Source organism: Mytilus edulis, chromosome 14 (assembly GCF_963676685.1).
Source record: "Mytilus edulis chromosome 14, xbMytEdul2.2, whole genome shotgun sequence".
In the NCBI taxonomy this organism is placed as follows: Eukaryota; Metazoa; Mollusca; class Bivalvia; order Mytilida; family Mytilidae; genus Mytilus; species Mytilus edulis.
The window spans coordinates 42,234,481-42,256,007 of NC_092357.1; the positions used below are offsets into that span (position 1 = coordinate 42,234,481).

A 21,527-nucleotide genomic window follows, 5' to 3' on the forward strand; every position below is an offset into this window, starting at 1 on the left:
GATCATTGTTTGCTGATTTTTTCTTGTTTGTTCTACTTCTTTAAAGACTTCCAACAATTTTTGCAATGAATTTAGTAAAAAAATCCAAGGTATTGAAGTGTCAAGGAATATTGACCCCCCCTTTTTTCATCTGGTGTCAGTAAAGTACTACAAATTGATCAAAAGTGCAGTCATGGTCATTTAACTGTGTTTATTTACATCAGTTAATAAAATTTCAGATATAAAAATTTCATTTGGAATAATAAATGGTGCTTTTGTGAGTTTCTGCAGTGCTTAAATTAGGCTATGCTATCTGCCAAGTACATAGTATGACGCAATGCTATAAGGGGTAAAAATCAAATAATTTCATTAAATCTGCATGACAAAATTTTTTTGGGGGTAGTAAACAACTTATGTTTCAATGTTTAACACCACAGAATAACTTTCTGTGCATTTATAACATTATTTAGGACATTTTTTATATAAAAGCATATTGTCAGGATGGGAAAAGCTAAAAATAGGACAAACTCAAGTTTTAGGCTCTAAATTTGCAATATGTGACATTTTGCCCCCAAAAAGATTGAAATGTGGCTACTATTATCTCAAATGATCAGTTAAGACAACAAAAAAAACAATTGTTTTCTGATTTTGATGTTTCACCGCATTTTGCTTAAAGGTGTCATACCACCAATTAAAAGTCCCTATCTGTTCAACCAAATTTTGCAATTTTCACAGCTTTCTAAATATTTTACATTAAGTTTAACTTCATAGAAACTAGGTATATCCTGAATTGTACAGGTGTCACCTTTCTGTATGCCAATTTTCAACATACATTCAAAATCAAATAAGAAAGCAGAGAGCTTCCGAAAGGAGGTACCACTAAAAATAACCCCTGGTTTTCTGGAAATCTTAAATTAGTATACTATGGAGCGCATTAATCCTCAATTTTTAATGCAAACTCATAGACAGGTAAATTTTGGCTCAAAATGGTCTTAATATATTTCTCTTTCAACAAAACTTTCATTTCTGCAAATTTGTTGGTTAGTTTAGGTGAACAATGACATCAAATGCACTTTTTTTTTGTCCGAGTAGGCCTACTTTCACATACGTTCTAAATTTGAGGGAGTAATTGGTGGTATGACACCTTTACTTTCAGATATACACCTGGAAAAAAGTATTGTAACACTTCCATTGAAAACAATGTTAAATGACATGATTTTGAAATGTGTATAATTTGGGTTTTACCAAATACTGTTAACCCGTTTATGTTTTAAAATTGAAAATCATGGTATTATCTTTTTGTCCAATATTAATGCTACATGGATATGACGTAAGAGCTGCAACGAAATAATTTTTCGCACTTTTCACAAAAAATGCAAATTTTAGAGGACTCAATTTTTCCAAAACATTAGTTCTGCAATAAATACATATTTTTTTTGCATTAAACTCATTCAGAACTGTTTGAAATGCTTAGTTTACCACACATGTTATGTATCCAATGTTTAGTTTGCTGTAAAAATTACTTTTATAAAATGTCAGTATAGAAGACAACAAAACGCTTGAATAACTTTTTCAGTACAGCTCTAATGATGCGTCTCTCTAGTCTTATTTTTGCCTGAAATGCAAGTTAATAAAACAAATTCAATTTTTAAACCGTTAACGGATTTAAAGTAGTTGGTAAAACCTTAATTATACACATCCTATAATCATGTCATTTTACATTGTTTTCAATAGAAGTGTTGCAATACTTTTTTTCCAGGTGTATATTTTGAGTATTTCATATCACGGAATAACACGTAGTTCCTTATATCGCCCATGATCACGTTGCTCAGTCTTTAGTTTTATATGTCAAATTGGAAAAACGACATTACACAAACATAACACAAACATAACATAAACATAACACAAACATAACATAAACTTAACACAAACTGTTATTTGTCTTTTTGTCGTTTTTCGTTTTGGTCATAATTTTTCAATCTTTTTTTTGTGAGTTTTCAATCCCCCTTTAGTAGTACGGAAATTGAGATTATGCATTTATGGTACATATTGAACATATATAATTTCTAGACTACCCTGCAGAATGATGATCCGGAAAATGCTTTAGACTTTAATAGTTTAGAAATACAGGCGCGCCTTCGTCTGGTAAGTACCGCTATCAGGGCGTGGGGAATAAACGAACTTTGAATGTGAAAAAGGGCGGCACAAGTTACCAGAGGGACATTCACAAGTCGAAAAAAAAATTTACAACGCCGTGGCTAAAAAGATAAAGACACACATACCAAACATAGTACACAAAAACCACATAGAAAACTGACCGAAATGAATCAAAAATAGCCTACAGACCCTTTTGTATCTTCTGCTAATGTTTTTTGTTCAGATTCATATTTATTCCGACTATAGAATTTTAATAAGTGATTGCCAGAAAATCTGGACATCCATTTACTTATAGACTATACGGTAACCTTTGATATATTTATGTGACGTTAAGATCCTCTCTAATTGGTGTAATCCAACTATCTCATATTTTTCTACGATTGTGACATCACCCAATTCAAAATATTAAAGAAATTTTACTTGCCATGAATTACGTGTCGTTTATAATAAATGAGGCGAGAGACTGCTTTCTCTTCCATAGTATCCCCATCATTTCATGGACTCTCTTGCTTAATCTTAGTTTTAATGTATTTTTTATGGACTGTCCCACCGTCGATGAGGTATTCATTTGTCAAATTGTGACTGTTTGTCCTAAACCAAATGGTGACTGATTGCCATTTGGTTACTAGTTTGTTTACAAATTCAAAAGAAGTTATTTATGATGTAATAACATGCATCATAACCCTAAGATGTTAGTACTGATACATCAAAGGAATACAGTTACAGCTACCTAAAAAAACAGGTTAAATCCACCATTTTCTACATAGGAAAATGTCTATACCAATTCAAGAACACAACAGTTATTATTTATTCGTTTGATGCGTTCAGTTTGGTTTTTTTTTGCCATTTGATTAAAAACTTTCCGTTTAGAAATTTCCTCCGAGTTCCGTAATTTCTTTATTTTACTTTTGAAATGTATTCATCTTTACAAATACTGCATAGTTCAACAAAGATACAGATATCAAAAACAAACTGGAAGAATACAGGCAACAGTAGCATACCGCTGTTCAAACTTATAAATCCATGGACAAAAAACTAAATCGGGGTAACAAACTAAAACTGAGGTAAACGCACCAAACATAAGAGGAGAACAACGACACAACACTACAATGTAACACACACAGAAAAGACCAAGCATCAGACAAAATCCCACGAGAATAACAAATATAACATCAAAACCAAATACATGAATTTGGGATAGACAAGTACTGTGACACGTCTTATCGCAATGTGAATATACATTCGAAAATAAGAGAAAACAAACGACGCAACGTTAAAATGTAACACACACAGAAACGAACTATAATATAGCAATGTATCTTAGAAATTCTGGAAGATATTTTATGCAACAATAACAAGTCAAAACAAACAACGAACAATTTCAATGAATGTAGAAATGTATTTTTATTCTAAAAATAGAAAACAACAGATGGCAAGATAATGCAGGAAAAAAATTGAACGCTTTTACATAGTCTTAAAAAGGAACAAGCAATATTAAACACCCCCTCTAAATGTGTTGTTCTATTAATAACTTGTGCCGATGATTTTGTCAAAAAAGATTGGATTTTTATTTATTTTGTTTCAGCATCATACACATATACTGGGTGCGGAATAATAGAGAAGGATTCTATATTCCGGAGAACTGAAAATAAAATGAAGACACGGATTTGTTTTACAAAATAATTATCAATATATCGTTGACCTCTGACTATTCCCTGTTATTTCTAACTTTTAACTTATGACTTGATACTTATTGATGTTAAAGTTTAATTGAATTCAACTATGTTGAAAATGCAAGAACTGTTAATCTTTAACTGTAACATATATCCAAGGGTTTTAGTTGGTACAACATATTAAGTTTTATCATTTAGTGCTTGGCCGTTTCATTACGGCTATGACAATAAAATAAAATTGAGAATGGAAATGAGGAACGTGTCAAAGCGACAACAACCCGACCATAGAAAAAACAACAGCAGAAGGTCACTAACAGGTCTTCAATGTAGCGAGAAATTCCCGCACCCGGAGGCGTCCTTCAGCTGGCCCCTAAACAAATATATACTAGTTCAGTGATGATGAACGCCATACTAAACTCCAAATTGTACACAAGAAACTAAATTTAAAATAATAATAAAGGTCAGAGGCTCCTGACTTAGAACAGGCGCAAAAATGCGGCAGAGTTAAACATGTTTATGAGATCTCAACCCTCCCCCTTTACCTCTAGCCAATGTAGAAAAGTAAACGCGTAAAAATACGCACATTCAAAATTCAGTTCAAAAGAAGTCCGAGTCAATGTCTGTTTTTATAAACTTGATATTTTCAATTGGCCGCTGTGTACTTTATATTCGTTTGTAACACTTATATAGTAATTACAAATGTAAAAAAAAACCATATGATACCTTTACAATAGGTTTATGCTATACAATAAGAAGAACAAATAACACATTTTATACAGAATATTGAGGAAAAAAATAAATAACTAATGATGAAAGTTTTCAACTCTAAGATAAATCATATGTACCCTAAAACAATTGAGAATAGAAATATTAACATTTGAAATTAGACTTTAAAAGATAACTAAAATGGAAATGTATAATATTATTACATAGTTATGCAATGGCTTGGTATCTTCGTTCGCATAAAGATTACTAAACATCATATCTCTGCAGATTACCAAAAGTTCTTGATATCGTGTGAAGGACAAAAATAAAACACTGCCCTTCACACACATATAGCTATCTTCATTTGAGGTGAATGAATAAGATAATAATGGCCTTCTGACGATTTCTGTCGATGATGTCAGGAATAAATTTGCAGGCTTGATGATTTCATTCCGTCGTCCATTTTACATTTAATTATTGATATGCACCAAGTTTATTTTTTGTAGAACAGTTTACCGAGAAACAACTAAAAACTTAATCTTTATTGGACTTGGTCCGAAACTGGATAGAAACCTTCCAAAAATATATTAGATATTTTTATAAACTCCCCCTATATATATACTTTTGCCGTGTCCAATTTATCTGTTATATATTTAATGCACATATCAAGGACGATAGAGTTGTCTTGCTTTGACCAGATACGTAGTAATTTCAGTATGCTGGTTAATTCCCTTGTCAAGTAATCTCTATTTTGCAATTGTTTTATCTAATTAGATTTTAACAAATGCAATTTTTTGTCATTAAAAATATTAACCTTCCCCTTCTCTTGTTTCATTTTCAATATTTTTGCTAATCTGTCAAAACCAGGACGTCTAGGTTTTTGCGATTAGATATTTGAACTTATATCATTTGAATGTCTATCAAAATTTCTTTGCTTTGAAATAATAAGTATATAACACTGATCATGTGCAAATTGCTAGGAGAAATATTTAAACAGGATGATTTTTTATGTTTTTGACGTTTACATAAACTGCATATTTCTTACAAGTGTGATTTGGTTGTATTTTTCCTTCTAATGTTTGATTGATTTGACTTGTCATTTGGTTTATTATGGTATTTTTTACTAATAACATTAACTGTACCATTTTTGCACCATATGCCCCTTTCGACAATGAATGTCTCTTTGGTGATGCTCGAGACCAAAATATTTTAAAATTCTTAATTCATTAGAAATTTGAAAGCTTATAATTAGAAAAAGGCAAAGGCTATAGCCTAAGACAGACAAGAAATCGGATCTTTAAATGAGGGAGATATCTTCCTTAAATTAATTATTTCAAAAATTTGTAACACCTCATTTGAATAGCACAATATCTGCATTTTCATGCCAGTACCCAAGTTACTTATACAGATTTTTTTTTTCAAGTTCTCGCACCTACAGATACTGTCTTAAGTAATCTATCAATCATGGAGGAGTTTTTCCCAAAAGGACAAAAATAACAGAAACAAATGAATACTAAAAAAGGAGATTATTTGTGATGAAACCCTTAGGCAATTTGATTTTTAAACGTCTATCAAATAAAAAGGTATTAGATACAATGTATATAATGAAAGAAATGTAATGCATATAAGTATGAACATACAAATAATTTAATCATATGTAAAATATGAGCGACAAAAAGTATAAACGTAAAGGATGGATTTATAAGAAAAAAAGACAAAAACATTTTAAATATAAAAGAAGGCAATTTTGCAAATTTAATCCTTCTACCTTATTTGGATATTTTTATATGATTTACATTTTAAGAAAATTTCCAATTACAAACATATCATCACAAAACAGTTGTCATTCTCATTTATCAATTCTACAATAATAACAGGCAAGGAAAGTAAAACTAGATAATACGATTTGTGTTTACATTAAGGTGGTACCTAACACTACAGGGAGATAACTCTTTAAAATCAGCTAAAAGTTTTAATTACGTTGTGTTGTTAAGGAAATATTAAGCTTCTCAATGATCAAAATTAGTGTTTGTCAAACTGCTATTTAACCAGTGTAAATTTTCTGATAAAATGGTTGGTTCAAATCTTTTAAAATTTTAATATTTTTGTCAAAGGGTCAAAGTAAATACTCTGTCAAAATTTTAAGAAAAATAAACGAGCCAAATTAATTTTAGTGAAGGTGTTGGGTACCACCTTACACTTATGAATGAATTTCTTTCTAAGTGAAACATTGTCTTAAGTTTTTGACCTTTTTATCTTAAGAAAAATCATGACCATGTATTCTAACGCAATCCGTCCAACTGTGCCATTTAATCTTTTACTCTGTAATATAATTAAAATAGTTGTATTGAAATGTCTACAAATAAAGTGATATTATTTTCACTCAAACATATTTACGGTAAGCCCTTTTAATTCTAATTTCGCAGCATTTTATTTTGGTGATTTTTTTTACTTTCTATCCAATTTTATAGCAATATTCAAGTTCAAAATACCAAAGGCAATTCTTCACAAAACTAATTGGGTTAATTGAAATGACATATCATGTAGTAATGCAGAAGACATTTTGATAAACATAATTGTTTGTCTCCAACATGTCATATCATACAACATTTATAAGTGCAGGAAACTTTGTATCAATACTTTGTTTTCATAAGCCATGAAAAATACATAGTATGACCATTTCTTATATGTATATACATTGATATATGGCCACATTGTTTCACTTTACGAATCAAGTATCATTTTATAATCAATCTTATATATGATTATAACTATTTACAAAATTTACAGCACCAAAACTTTTAGTAAATGCATTAAATAAAATCGTATAAATTACTCTATCCAAAAACCAAAAATCAGTTACACATATGCCGTATTTTCTTTCTTGTGCAAATCTCACACTTTACGTGACAACACCAATGAAATATACAACTACATCGTTCCTTCACAGTATATTCACTCGAGGTATAACCACGCCCACAACACATGAGGTCACAACCCTCAATTCCTATGGATGTAGCATTGCATTGTCTCCCTTTAGTTCCTTCGAAATCTATCGACGTGTCTTTATCACAGAACGTAGGAGAGTCTTCAAAATAAACAAGATCCCTCCGACCAGGAGGCTTATGATTAAAATTTACTGGCTCGAAACGAAACTTATTTCTTCGTAGTTTTCCTTTTCCTTTCTTCTTCTTCCGCCGTACACTTCCATTATTATCTATAAGATATAAAAGTAATACTTTTTTTTAAATCTCAAAAAAAGATTTTTATTTTCAGAAAATTCAATACTTATAAAACATAGATTTTAGTTTGATATGATATCATGCAAAAATAACAGGTCATATGACAGAAGATGTTTGCCATTGATAAACAAATATTTCAGCATATAAACATGCAAAATCCTAACTACAATGATCCTTAATCTTTTTTTCACAAATAATTTTGACCTATAAATATTCTTTTTTAATAAGTTTTATAAAAATATGAACCCCAATTGACAGATATCGATTTCTACCAAAATTGAAAAACACCATTAACAGTTCAATAATTTCATAACGATTGGTTTGTTTAAACCACTTGTTTTTTCAGTATACAATTAGAGTTAATAGTGTTGACAGAGCCCGTCACCAAATAATTTTGACCGTTACTGTATGCTAACAAACAACATATAATGCGAAAATCATTTTATTTAATATTTGAATAATAACGATATTAAGATTTAGGTTTCGAAATGACCATAACTGTATCCTTTTAACATTTCAACAATATGTGGAATATCCTCAGACCCGTGTGTTGGAATTTTTCTAAAATTGGCTCACAATCTAATAAGGGTTTAAAGGATAAGGTTTTTCGTTAATTACTAAACATAATTAGATTTAAAGTAATTTTGAAGATATTGTATTGCAGTAAATCTCGAGTACTGTTAAGAAATATTGCTTGCGGACAATTCACATTCGTTAAATCCTTTTTCATTGCCTGTCTTTTATTATCTGTTATGAAAAGATAAACCACAACCATGAACGCTAAAACAGTTTTCAAATCTAGTTTGCATTCTTTGGCTTTGATTTGGACTAGGTATTTGATTTATTTAAAGTTATATGAAAAGCATTACAGCACATGCACACAATCGTTCGAAGCACAACATAAATACTCATTTTGTTATAAAAGCAAAAGCGTCAGTGCATCATACATTCATATATAAAGATACATAAATGATTAAGAATAAAATTCCTTTGAGTCTTTAGTGTCCGCTTATGGAATGATTATTTTATCTCAATGTATAGATTCAACCCATCCTTCACTTCAACATCGAAAGGTATGATATATTGAAACCGTTTAGTCTTTATAAAATGATAAGTCCATTAAAAGATGCCAAAGATTACCAGAGCGGTTTTTACAACAAAAAAAAGACCTCCCAGGTAAATCAAAAGGGGGGATAGTTTGATACAATCATAAAGAAGACCCTAATTATCTGATAACAACACAAATAAACATATATAGGATTTCAGGTGATCGAGAAAGGTTAGAATGTGCTACATGCATATTGGACTACAAAGAAATCTTAAAACTATTGTTGGAGAAAAATTGGTAAATGCATGGTATGAAAACAGAAATAAGGTTATCACATGCTTATGAAATGTTCAAATTTAGTTTCTTAAATTTTGTTAAATAATATTTCTGAACTGGTGCTCTAAACGGTAATATTTTTTAGTATTCGAATCATAAAGAAAACTTTAAAAAACACACCCAAGAAGCAGAACTTTATTTTGCTAAAGGAGCAGGTACCCGATGAGTTTAATTGGAGATCAAAACATGCAACAAACAACTTAAGGATCTACAAGGGAAATTAAAAACGTCTAGCGGTGCAATTTATGAAGATTGTTTGCTATTTAACATTTACAGAGCTACATTGCAAATAATAAAGATTTTTTCTCATTTTTGGCCTACACCTAAGGTGGTTGTGATTTAATCATGATAGTTACTTTTCCTTTGCTTGTGTTAAATTTGTATCAATCGTGATGGTTATACATTGCATATGTTGTATACTAGTATATAAGTTGCAGAACCTAACCAAATATCCCTGACATCAAACACTAGACCTTAATATGTTTGCCAACATGAGCACTTAACTATAAATAGTATTAAAGTAAGTATATGTCGTATGATCGCCAATGAGACAACTATCCACCAGATTTTAGAAGAATCTTTTATCAACTAGACTTTCTTGTAGCTATTCTCAAATCTTTTTTTTAATCGATCGGTCGTTGAAGAATAAATGATTCAATCTACCAAAAAACTGTTAAAAATATAAAAAATATAAATGTATAACAGATCTTTCTTGGGCACACTTTTTTTTAAATGGGCTATTTCGTATTAACGAATTAATCTAATTCAAGCCCCTCTTAGTTATAAAAAGACAACAAACAAAGCATAAGTGTAACATATATGGTCTTACCTTTTGGCAAACGTCTTCCGTCATTACCTGATCAAAATGGGTGAAAAATATGAAAATGACATGATGAAGCAATCAAACTGAACAAATATGATTCTTAGATAATTTGTATTTAGTCAAATCTTAGGCGTACATGTCCTATAAATTTGCATAAGAATAGGCGAGACAACAATCTAAGGATATGTACAAAAATAAACACTTTGTTAAAAAATAAAACAGTGTTTGTATCTAAATCGTATACACTTAGAGCTGCTAGAAGGAATGCAGCTAGAATAGAAACCATTAAATGCAACAAAATGAACTTTACGTTGATTTAATCTGTAATCAATACTAAATAATTATTAAAGATGTCTTGTTTAACTAAATCTTTAAAATCCTACACTAATTTCTATCAAAAAACGCCTTCGTCTTTAGTTTCGCATTTTTTTTTTATTAATAAGGTGTTTTGTTGTCATAAGGAGTTTTCCATGTGTATAAAAGAAACAATGAGTAGTCGAACTACAAAACTTCATTAGGAAGGTCAGAAAAGTATTACAAAAAAAAATGTTATTGTCCTTAATGATTTTGTAAAACTTTATTGGTTTATCTAAATCTTTGTAGTCCCTGATTGCAGATTTTATAGATGTCAAAATTATTATGTATGTTCAACCAAAGCTTAGAGAATATCAATTGTTTGAAAATTTTAAACCAGTTACTAGTATATCATTCAATATTTTTCATAGTGTTGTCTTTTTTATATGGCTTATGCTTTTGATTGCTTATATGTATTTTAAAAAAATGTACAGTCATGCGACATGCTTGTGTGAATATTTCCGACATTATGATACGCATTTATTGTAGATATTGGAGCTCATCAAAATGTGCATTTGTGACAAGTTACCTTACATACCATATTTCGAGTTAGGTTTTAGGAAATTATTTTCAAAAACTTACCAGAAACGACCTTTGTAGCACCATCAAATCTATCTTTTAATTTATCACCCACATTTCTAAATGTAGGTAGCCTCATCCAACACGTTTTTATTGTACAACTTCCTGACATGCCATGACATTTACATCCTCTCTTCATAACTTTTGATACATGCTGAAAAAATTTGAATGCCTGATGAGGGATATTACAAAATGTATAAGTGCATAAGTAAGAACCAATCTAAGAATATGTAGAAAGTGATTCACATAATTTAACAACACAATTGTAAGTTGTTGTTTTTTTATAGATTAGTACCAATAATCGTATTTGGCAACTTTTCAACTTTAATTTTGTTTCAACATAATGCTATAAGCTATTTTAGGCCAAACGTTTGAAAAAAAAATGGTTAATGCTTTTTTTTTAATGATGTGTATGTCGTTGAAAGGCTACAGATATATAATGTTTACATAAATGGCAATTATAATGAAAAAGTCAGTTGCCTTTTAAAATTGTCGCAAATTTATTTTTGTCATCATTCATGTAAGTATTAAAACCACGTGTTGTCAGTTTCTGGATCCTAGTTGCCACAATGTGTGAAAGTATTGTTTGAGATGTATTCAGATTCATCATAAAATATTGTATACATTTTTAGAATATATCAATAATTTGATAACGTGTATACTATTCTGATGAAATCATGATGATAATCAACATATGTAATGCATATGCCCATTTTTGTCCATACAATTGAGAAAGGAAATGGGTGAATGTATCAAAACGACAATAACCTGGCAATACTATATAAGATTATATATTTTAATGATATGTAAATATATACTACATTAGTGTATGACTGAAGCAAACAGTTTGGAAACCCAGAATATAAAACTTTGAAAATATAATAAGGATTCGTACAAATCAATTTAATGTCATGCAGAATATGCAACTGTGTGCATTTTAAGTTCACTGATTGGGCACTACGATGAATATTTCTTGTTTATGCTATAGTACAGAATATTAGTTATTTATCTAAAATATGCATGTAAATAAAAACAAAAGCAGTAAATAAACTATGTGCATCTCAAATGCTGTTCTAGATTTACCTTTATCAAGAAAGCTCATAATAAAACATTTGAAAGTTAGAGATACGTAGAACCCTTTTCGAACAAAAAGGACCAGTAAAGTTTTAGATTAGCCAAATTGATATAAGATAAACTTTGTCTAATGAAATTGTAACCTTGGTTTCTTAGTTATTCTTAGAAGGTATCTGTTTCTACTTACAACTCTTCCTGCTTCATTGTTATGAAGATTTAACATGTATCTAAAGTCTTTTCCTTTCTCTAGAACATCCACAAATTTTCTAGAAAATTTATGTCCAAATTTAGCATTATCACTACAACCGCCCCAATCCCAGTCGGCTTTTGCTGATGGTTCTCTCATACTATAATCACAATTGCACGTGAGTATGCTCCCGTCAGCGCATGCTCGTGCAATTGAATGTGTCACAGCTGCTGTTGTTATTGCATAAATGAAAGAAGTTTCTCTGCAACCTGAAATACGATGAATAAAAATAAAAAGAACGAAAACATGTAATTGATTCTTCTGCTTATTTGTTATAACAAATAGGTGGTCGTTTTATATATTTTCTGAAGATATAGATAAGGAATTAAATTTATTACACAATTTTTTTAGCAATATACATATAATGGTAGGAAGTTGCCACAACATTTTTATTTTAAAACATACAACATGCCAAGAAGCAATAATCAAGTCTATAGGGAAAACGGTAGTATTAAATTTTCCCAGCATTAGGTTGGCCTTTTGTGTACCCAAGGCAGGTGAAGGAAGTCAAATTAGGAGCGCTGTGATTGGATGTAAGGGTACAATATATTTTTTTATTTATCTATGAATAACTGCAGTGTGTATATTTACAATATAAATTTTAAAACCTATTGAAATATTTTCTGGAGAATTATTCGAAAAGACTTGCAAAATTTCATAAATTTGGTGCAAAATGACGGTGGGCATTGATAACATAAACAAGCTCCATTGGAAGTTGGTCATGATACTATTTGGCTTTAATTTTTAAAACAGAATAATAAAGTACTAACACAACATATAACTGTTTTATCCAGGTTTTTATCTTAAAAAGTGGTAAATTTAGAAAATGTTAACATTGTCGCCTATGGCAGAATAAATAGTACCGTTTTCCCTATACGTTAATATTGAGAATATTGGAACAATGTCGGAATATGACATTACAATAATGAATGTTATGTGTTTCTGCAGACTGCATCAAGGGAATTAACTCAATTGTAAAACATAAATCAAATCTGGTGAATTGATACATGGTAAATGGTATTTTAAAAAAGGAAGAGTAAGCAGTATTTACATCTGGTAATTATGTATCATATGAATATTGAGCATCTCATTCATCTTTCAATTAATATTACCACGTATAACAGAAATTCCGAACATCAAAAGTACCAGGATTATAATTGTATACACCAGACACGCGTTTCGCCTACATAAGACTCATCAGTGACGCTCAGATCAAAATAGATAAAAAGCCAAATCAATACAAAGTTGAAGAGCATTGAGGATCCAAAATTCCAAAAAGTTGTGCCAAATACGGCTAAGGTAATCTACTCCTGGGGTACGAAAATCCTTAGTTTTTCGAAAAATTCAAGGTTTTGTAAACAGAAAATTTATAAAAATGACCATATAATTGATATTCACGCAAGTCCTAAAAGGGGTAGTACATACAAACTAACAAAATCAAACTATATAAAACGGTGTGCAACAAGTGAAAAACAACTGCCATTATCCTGAAAGACATTTTTTCGAATAAAGGGTAGGTTAAAACTTGTGTCATAGCTAGCTAAACCTCACACTTGTATGAGAGTTGTTTATAGCTCCGTTTTATTGAAAAATTGGGTGAGCAACCAAAAAAGACTTAATATATCAATGTTTAACAATTAGACTACAGCAGCCACAATTTTGTACATAATAGACATACATCACAATTGAAAAAATAAAATATTGATATTGTGTAAGTTGATTATTAGTATATAGAATTGCGTTTTCGAGATTAAATTAATTGATACATTTTCAAAAACCAAACCAAATAGGTATTTATTTTAAACAGCGTTTGTTTCATTATTTCTCTGCGTAGAAATTTACTTTTTTTCAAAAACCAGAACATTCCATCAAAAGAGTCACTTATATAAAGAGAGTTGATTTCATCATTTCTCTCGGAAGTAATTTTTTGTTTGTAAATTAATTGTGCAAATATTGGATTTCTTTTATTGATATTCATTTCAGATCTTTAATATACTTTTTCGGCATTTGGGTTTTTGCAAATAAACATAATATCGTTTGTTGAACTAAGTTTCCATAAATTCAATATTATTACAGAATTGACGTTTTCTGTAAATAAAATAATATTCAATAACCGCATAAAGATAAAAACTTCAATCACTTTGTCGAAATAACTAATAAAATCAAAACTACATCAAATTCAACCAAACGTTTAAAATTACATTCATAAATTGATTACTTCGCGTGAGAAAATTTATACATTTCATAAAATGTAACAATATTCATCTTAAAAATATTTCATGGCTTTTTAGTTTTTTAGAGGAATTACAAATAAAATACATTTTAGTGGTAAAATTCTTCAAAGAAATACTAAAAATTAAATGAGCCAAATCTGTAATTATGTTCTTTGTATATGTCAACAAGTAAACCTCTAATTTTTCTATAAAGTATTATTTTTTTTCTTCCTACTTTTATAATGTGATTGAATAACTAAACTGTGAGAAACAGTTTTAAATACATAGCATTTTATTCGAACTTTCCTTTTGAACTTGATTAATAATGCGTTTGGTACATTTATTTTTACTATTCAAAGAGATGTACCAAATTATACTTATATGTTCTCCAATAATTAAGTATAAAATTAATCAGAGTTATTATTAATATACATTTACGAATCTGATGAAAAAAGCTAAAAACTTAAGACATGGATGTCAAAGCTATTATTACACTGTTGATAAAAATTTACATACAAATGCTTAAAAAACTCAGAATCGATAATAAAATAAAAATTATGCACGCTAGACGCGCGTTTCGTATAAAAAAAGACTCATCAGTAACAGTCGAATCAAAATGTCAAACATAAGTACGAAATTAAAGACCATTGAGGACCAAATATTTCTTAATGTTTTGCAAAATACAGCTTATTTATACACGTATACAAAAAGGAGGTTAAAAATTAGGAAAAAATCAAAACGTGACAAAAAAAATATAAACCGCGAATAGACAAATAACACCCTGTAATCACCGAATTACCAATCTAAGACCGAGCAAAACAAACACTAGGTTAACCGCATATTGATCTGAGGAGTTTCTGAAGGGTAGGCTTATCTTGATTTCGAGCACACAAGTCACATTTCTAGAATAACACTAAACAGGTACTGAAACTAAATCTTAAGCATCAAAACCCAAAAGATCTAAAAGTACTGCCAATATTTTCAATTTCCCCTGAATGAGTTCACAAATTTAAGTAACGGTATGAAATAGTGGAATCTAAATAGCAAGCTCTCAAAATATTTACTCAAAATAGAACAACTAGTTCGTCAAGTCAGTAATATGGCAGGTGATTTCTATTCGTTGTTTGATAAAGTCGAGTGTTTGTTTGTCTGGATTGATGGACTCCTTTTTTTATTTCATCTTCATTTCATGAAAAAGTTGTCAATCAAAACTTATGTCAAAAGTTTAAGTGTCAACAAATAAGCATGCTTAGTTTGTTGTCCAATGACGATGTAACGGGGTTTTGTGACTTTCGTTTATTTTAATTACCTATTCTAAAGTCATAAAAATATCAATTTATGAAACAAACTATGGTCCAAAAATTATTGAAAGTAATAACTATATTTCTAAATTAAATTATGAAAGTTTAGTGATGTTCTAAACTGAAGACCACCGTCATTTCAACAAATATATTTCATAAATGTGTTTAAATGTGTTTAAAAAAAGGCTATTAATTCATATTAATTTTACATGATGGAATTAATTGCCTATTACCTGATAAATAGCCGTTATCAATGTATTAGAAATATGTATGTTAATTAGTCATAATGAGTATTTTCCAGAATTACGTGTTTGCTATTCTATATATTAACTTGACGGGAGGGAATGACCACATGATTTCCTCCAGGTGCACGGCAAAATGTGTGTTTTTATTTTGTTAGGAGATATATATTTTTACCTTTTGCGAGTCTTGGTTATTACATTTTTTTTTTCTGATAGCGGCTTTGTACAATTTACATAAAAATTGCTATGTAAAATATTCATTTTCATTCTCTTTTTGCAAATTTTATTTTTTTATAGGCCTTACCATGTAAGAGGATCAATGTTCAATGTTTCTGAATTGAAACTCTTGCTCATTTGATAAAAAAAAAGGTCCTTTTATGAGGAAGATGAGAAATTCATCATTATGTCACCATTGAGTTTAGATTAAAAAAAAAATTCATTTAGGTTCTAACAATAGTATTTCTTTCCTTTTAACTAGAAACAAACAAAAAAAATTTTCACAATGTGTAAAAGTGAAAGTTTTGATTACATTAAATTAAAGCAATAATTTTGAAATAAATTATAGAAACTATTCCAATTAACAAATTCAAAACACAATTAAAAGTCAACTAAAACTGAGCCACTAGCAGACGCTAATAAACGGCTGAAAACCACCGAAAAGGAATGGTATATACAAGTGCACAAAAACAACTTATAGATTACATTGTACGCATGCGCCTCAAAGAACCTTGTATTGATATTTAATAAGAATGATTATGAATTTGATTTTGGAAAAAATATATTAAATTATCACTTTTATAAAATGATCACTTTTATGAAATGATTTTATGTAGAACCGAATCATCGTTTACATGTTAACTTTCAAAGTGAGTTTTGTTTACCAATCAAATCAAATCTAATTATTTGCTAATCAGGCTAAGAAACAGGCAGCGGTGAAAACGTTAAAAACAAAAACCTACTCAAGTTAACTTTAATTCATGTTCAAAATGTATATGGTGCCCGAATATAACATTCGTTTCCTTTTCCGGTTCTGGTAATTTAAAACGTAAATTTGTTAAAATGCACCAGAAACTACAGCTAAGGGAATATTTCTCCGTTATTTGTCATGATTCTAACAAAAAGTTATTTTGAGATTTCTACAATTACCAGAAACACCCAAACCTCATAAGACCTACATGTACCATTTCTAACTCAGAATGAGAGTAGCTTCAAAACAGGATGGTTAGGTCGGTGATTTTTTTACGGCAATGTTTTGAATATTTTAGACTGGCACTAATATTACTATTTTATTTTGGAAACCGCCAACTTAGTGACCTTTTTATTGTACCCTTTATGCGTTCTGATATTAGTAAAACTCTACGTTGTCTATAATTTGTAAGAAGACCTCACATTAAATTCTTAAACATCACTTTAGAATGAGTCGCCACAATGTAACCTTTTTAACCACATATCATTTAAAGGTTATCATAAACGACCCATATCTAATGGACGAAAAAGACAGTTTTCAATGTTCAAAAAAGGTTTTAACGGTGTCTGAATACGTTCATAAATATATAATTTAATACATTCTTTGGCAGTTTTCCTGAATGCATTTGTCTTCATTGCTACTTTCAGTACAGTAAAAAGTAAAAACACAAAAATACTGAACTCCGAGGAAAATTCAAAAAGGAAAATCAAAAATCAAAAGGCAAAATCAAAAGTCCAAACACATCAAACGAATGGATAACAACTGTCATATTCCTGACTTGGTACAGGCATTTTCTAATGTAGAAAATGGTGGATTGAACCTGGTTTTATAGCTAGCTAAACCTCTCACTTGTATAACATTCATTTACCAGTAAATATGTTTTCAGTCATTTCGAACTTAACATGATCATAAACGATTTAACAAGAAAATGATTTGTCTTTTCAAAAAATTGAAATTAACTTAAATATTTTCTTATGGTGCAGCTATAATTTTGTTTAAAACATTATTCAAATCATGTAAAAGATTTTTCACGCAGTTTTTTATTTGGCAAACTCAATTTACAGCTTTTACGAACTCTCATGAAATGTTGAACAAAACTTAATTGACTACAAGTAAATTGACTAGACCTCAGATTTTCTGGCTATTTACAACAAGCCTTGATAAAACTGACCTATCTTTTGACCAGTCTTTCAAAATCAGTGCTTAACAAGACATGCATCTTAGTTCAAATCTATTTGCCATGGTTTATTATAGGAGAGAGACATATTGTTGAATACCACAGGACCCTAAACATTGAAGGCATCAAGCAGTATGACTTATCATACCTGAATGACTGAAACATGTCAACGTCTAGTTCACCTGCGAAAGTCTTCTTTGAACTTACTTATATGAGGCTGTGGCCAAATTGATGCGTATTAATCAGCTAATTTACGATCCACGAACCGCTGAACAATCTACACCATCACCAGAGTCTGAGGGTTGTTCTTGTTTTTATATATTTTTAATAACCCTGTATACGTTTATACCCTGTTTGTTTAAGTTGCATTTTGTTCTCTTCAGACTATGATGTTTTCAGTGTCTTTGTACTAAGTCAGGAATATGACAGTTGTTATCCATGCGTTTGATGTGTTTTATCATTTGATTTTGCCATTTGATTAGGGACTTTCCGTTTTGAAATTTTCTCGGAGTTCAGTATTTTTGTGATTTAACTTTTTTCTTCGGTTTGTGACTTTCATTGTCTCCTTTGATTTCCTATTTTGTTCTTGATAAACCCTCATCAATAATTGTTTAATCATCGTTAAATTAAAGAAATCACAGACATATGTTTACATGGTTAGAAAATGCTTTTAAACAAATATTTAAACAATGCCTTATTAGTAAACATCATTATTGAATATTAACATTGTGCATTTTGTGTGTTGTATATATCTTGGCAATAATTGGTGCGGTTTTCCAGACAATATAATTCTCATAATATGCCAAATGGGAATTGCATAACGTTCCGCAAACAGTGTTTAAACATGTTACTTTTGATGTGTTTCTTTACGTTAAAATTAATGGATCCAATATAGTCAATTATTGTCTGTTGTAAATGCATATTGCAATTGTAAGACTTGCGTCCCATGAGAGGAAAACTCCACAAGTATCCATGCGTTCAATGTTCGGGCGTTTGATCTTTTGTGTTCACATGCATTTTGGGTTTTGTCGAATTATCGTAGTTCAAAGAACTAATATTAATGACAAATTTTATTATAATATGAGAAAAAATAATGAACAAAATATTTAATTATATTAATGAATGTTGATAACTTTTTATTGATAAAAAAATCCCTGACTGCATGTGAAAAGAAAGTATCTTTATTTAGTGAAATAAAATGCCACAAGGTAGAAAAAAATAATAATCAATAAAATTATATTACTGTGATTTTATATGTAATTTAAAATATACGACACCTGCTTACATAGTTAAAGGACCATTTCCACAATTTTAATTAAGTCATCAACGGCCAATTAACGTCCAGGACACCTGCATAATTTGTTTATCCAATACAATATTCACCTTTCAAATTTAGTCATTTATTTCAAATTTAGAATGTGTTGAAAAGATGGTAAGTGTCCCAAAACCAGTCATTAAATTAGTAACTATGTTATATACATTACAAGAAAGTCGCTAAGCCACCTAATAGGATAAAAATAACAGTTAATACGCACATGCAATAAAATGAATCAGGGTATCCTGCGTAGAACATGTATCATTGTCAAGGAATTTCATCAATTACATGATAAGGGTATTTAAATATTTTTATATCCTTAGATTGTTTTAAATAGTATATACTGATGTTTGTGAATTGAATAAACCGCTTTAAACGACCTGATGTACAACACATAATTTAAATGTCAAAATACATTTTTTGACGTTAAATACTGTTACAAATTGACCCCTTTGAAGGTATTAGATTCTAATTGTGAAAAATACTATCTTTTAAAATACTTGTAAACATTAATTTTACATGAATTCAATATAAAACACTACTTTTACACAGGTGTTAAACCCCATAATTTAAGTATCAGTGTCGCGAGCACCGCAAATTTCTTCTTATCTTGAGCATCAAGGCTCACATCATCATTGTTTATTTGTTCCGAAAGACCGCCGACAGTGACCCCCTGTCAAAACTTTTGCATAACTGTAGACATAAGTTCTTTATCATGTGACATATGATGACCCCAGCAAAAAGTCAACATCAATAGAAGAATGACTAATATTTGTTAAATATGTTCTTCTTTTAAAGTGAAGTATGTGATTATAATACATTATACGCTTCTATTGATATAGTTTATACATAATAGCTATACTCTTGATTTTCTTTTGTATAATTTGTAGTTTTTGTACTACAAATGTATATATTTGTCATGGTATATGACGAATACTTAATAGAATATGATATATAAACTATTTCTTTTCTCTATTTCAATATGCAACACTCACTTAACTATTTGAAAAGTCTTGAATCGAACAATATTTACTGTAATAAAAAAAAAGTATCAAAGATACTAGGCTTAAATTTTGTACGCAAGGCGAGGGTTTCATCTGCAAAAAAAAACACCTCATTGGTGACCCTCGAATCAAAGAAGCTAAAAGACTAAATGAAGTCTAACAGCATTGAGAACCAATTTCGCAATGAGCCCTTTTCGGTCGAATTTACTGCAATTAATTTTCGCATTGTTTTCTATTTTTCCTGTTGTACTTGAAGACACTAGTTTAACACATTATCGACGATTTAAATTCATGACAACTTGTTGGTTAACATAACAATTCGTTTCCTTTTATATATTAAAAGATGAATATTCATCACCAATTAGTATTGTTCGGAATGAGTTTGATGCTACACGATGAATAACTTCAATAGATAACTTCTTTTTTCATATCGCATCCGATTCAGTAGATTTGAAAAGTTAGCCTAATTATAGTTGTAAGCATCGCAATCGATGTTGCAAAATGTTGTTTTTCTGGTATTCAATTCGATAACGAAAGGACGATATGTGCTAATAACATTAACGGTACCAATTGTCCTGCACCAGATGCGCATTTCGACAATACATGTCTCTTCAGTGATGCTAGTGGCCAACAAAAAACTTATATAAAAGATGAAGAGCTATAATCGAAACGGTCCAAAAAGTATAGCCAAGTCCGTGATAGGAATTAGAGCTTTGCATGAGGGAGATACATTCCTTAATTTATAATAATTTCTAACATTTTGTAACAGCAAATTTAATAACAAAATAAAATCCGTATTTTCATGCCAGTACCGAAGTGCTAACGTATAGTCAGGGAACAGTTTGAGATACTTCTAGGTGGTTTTTTCCTGCCTTTTCTAAAATTTAAGCGAAGGAAGGCTGTAATGTACCTCTTTGACAATTCTGTAAAACAATCAACAGCTACATAGCAAAACACATAGTTTCATTAATTTCATTAATTCCTGATTTTTACAGACCGTAGAACATTCATTATAACTCTATGAAACTTCAAATGGTCAATGTAGATTTTCTTGGATATGATTTTAAGAAATAGATTTCTTGAAAGAACAC

At 29.9% G+C, this 21,527-nt stretch overlaps 2 protein-coding genes across 4 annotated transcripts in view; one reads left to right on the top strand and one right to left on the bottom strand.

Moving 5' to 3' along the window:
* Nucleotides 1–21,527, top strand: part of LOC139502590 (protein Wnt-6-like) — a 466,832-nt gene that overhangs the window by 84,582 nt on the left and 360,723 nt on the right. The gene's annotated exons all lie outside the window — the stretch shown is intronic.
* The window catches only part of LOC139502592 (protein Wnt-1-like), a 56,713-nt gene continuing 38,701 nt past the window's right edge, over nucleotides 3,516–21,527 (bottom strand). For 2 of the 3 annotated variants that reach the window (XM_071292126.1, XM_071292128.1), the window contains 4 exons: nucleotides 12,158–12,426; nucleotides 10,900–11,050; nucleotides 9,970–9,996; nucleotides 3,516–7,731 (listed from right to left, as the gene is read on the bottom strand). In XM_071292126.1, coding sequence (XP_071148227.1) covers nucleotides 7,370–7,731; nucleotides 9,970–9,996; nucleotides 10,900–11,050; nucleotides 12,158–12,426 — 809 coding nt within the window. In that variant the 3' untranslated portion in view covers nucleotides 3,516–7,369. The remainder of the gene's footprint in view (nucleotides 7,732–9,969; nucleotides 9,997–10,899; nucleotides 11,051–12,157; nucleotides 12,427–21,527) is intronic. The other variant, XM_071292127.1, reaches the window with a different exon arrangement.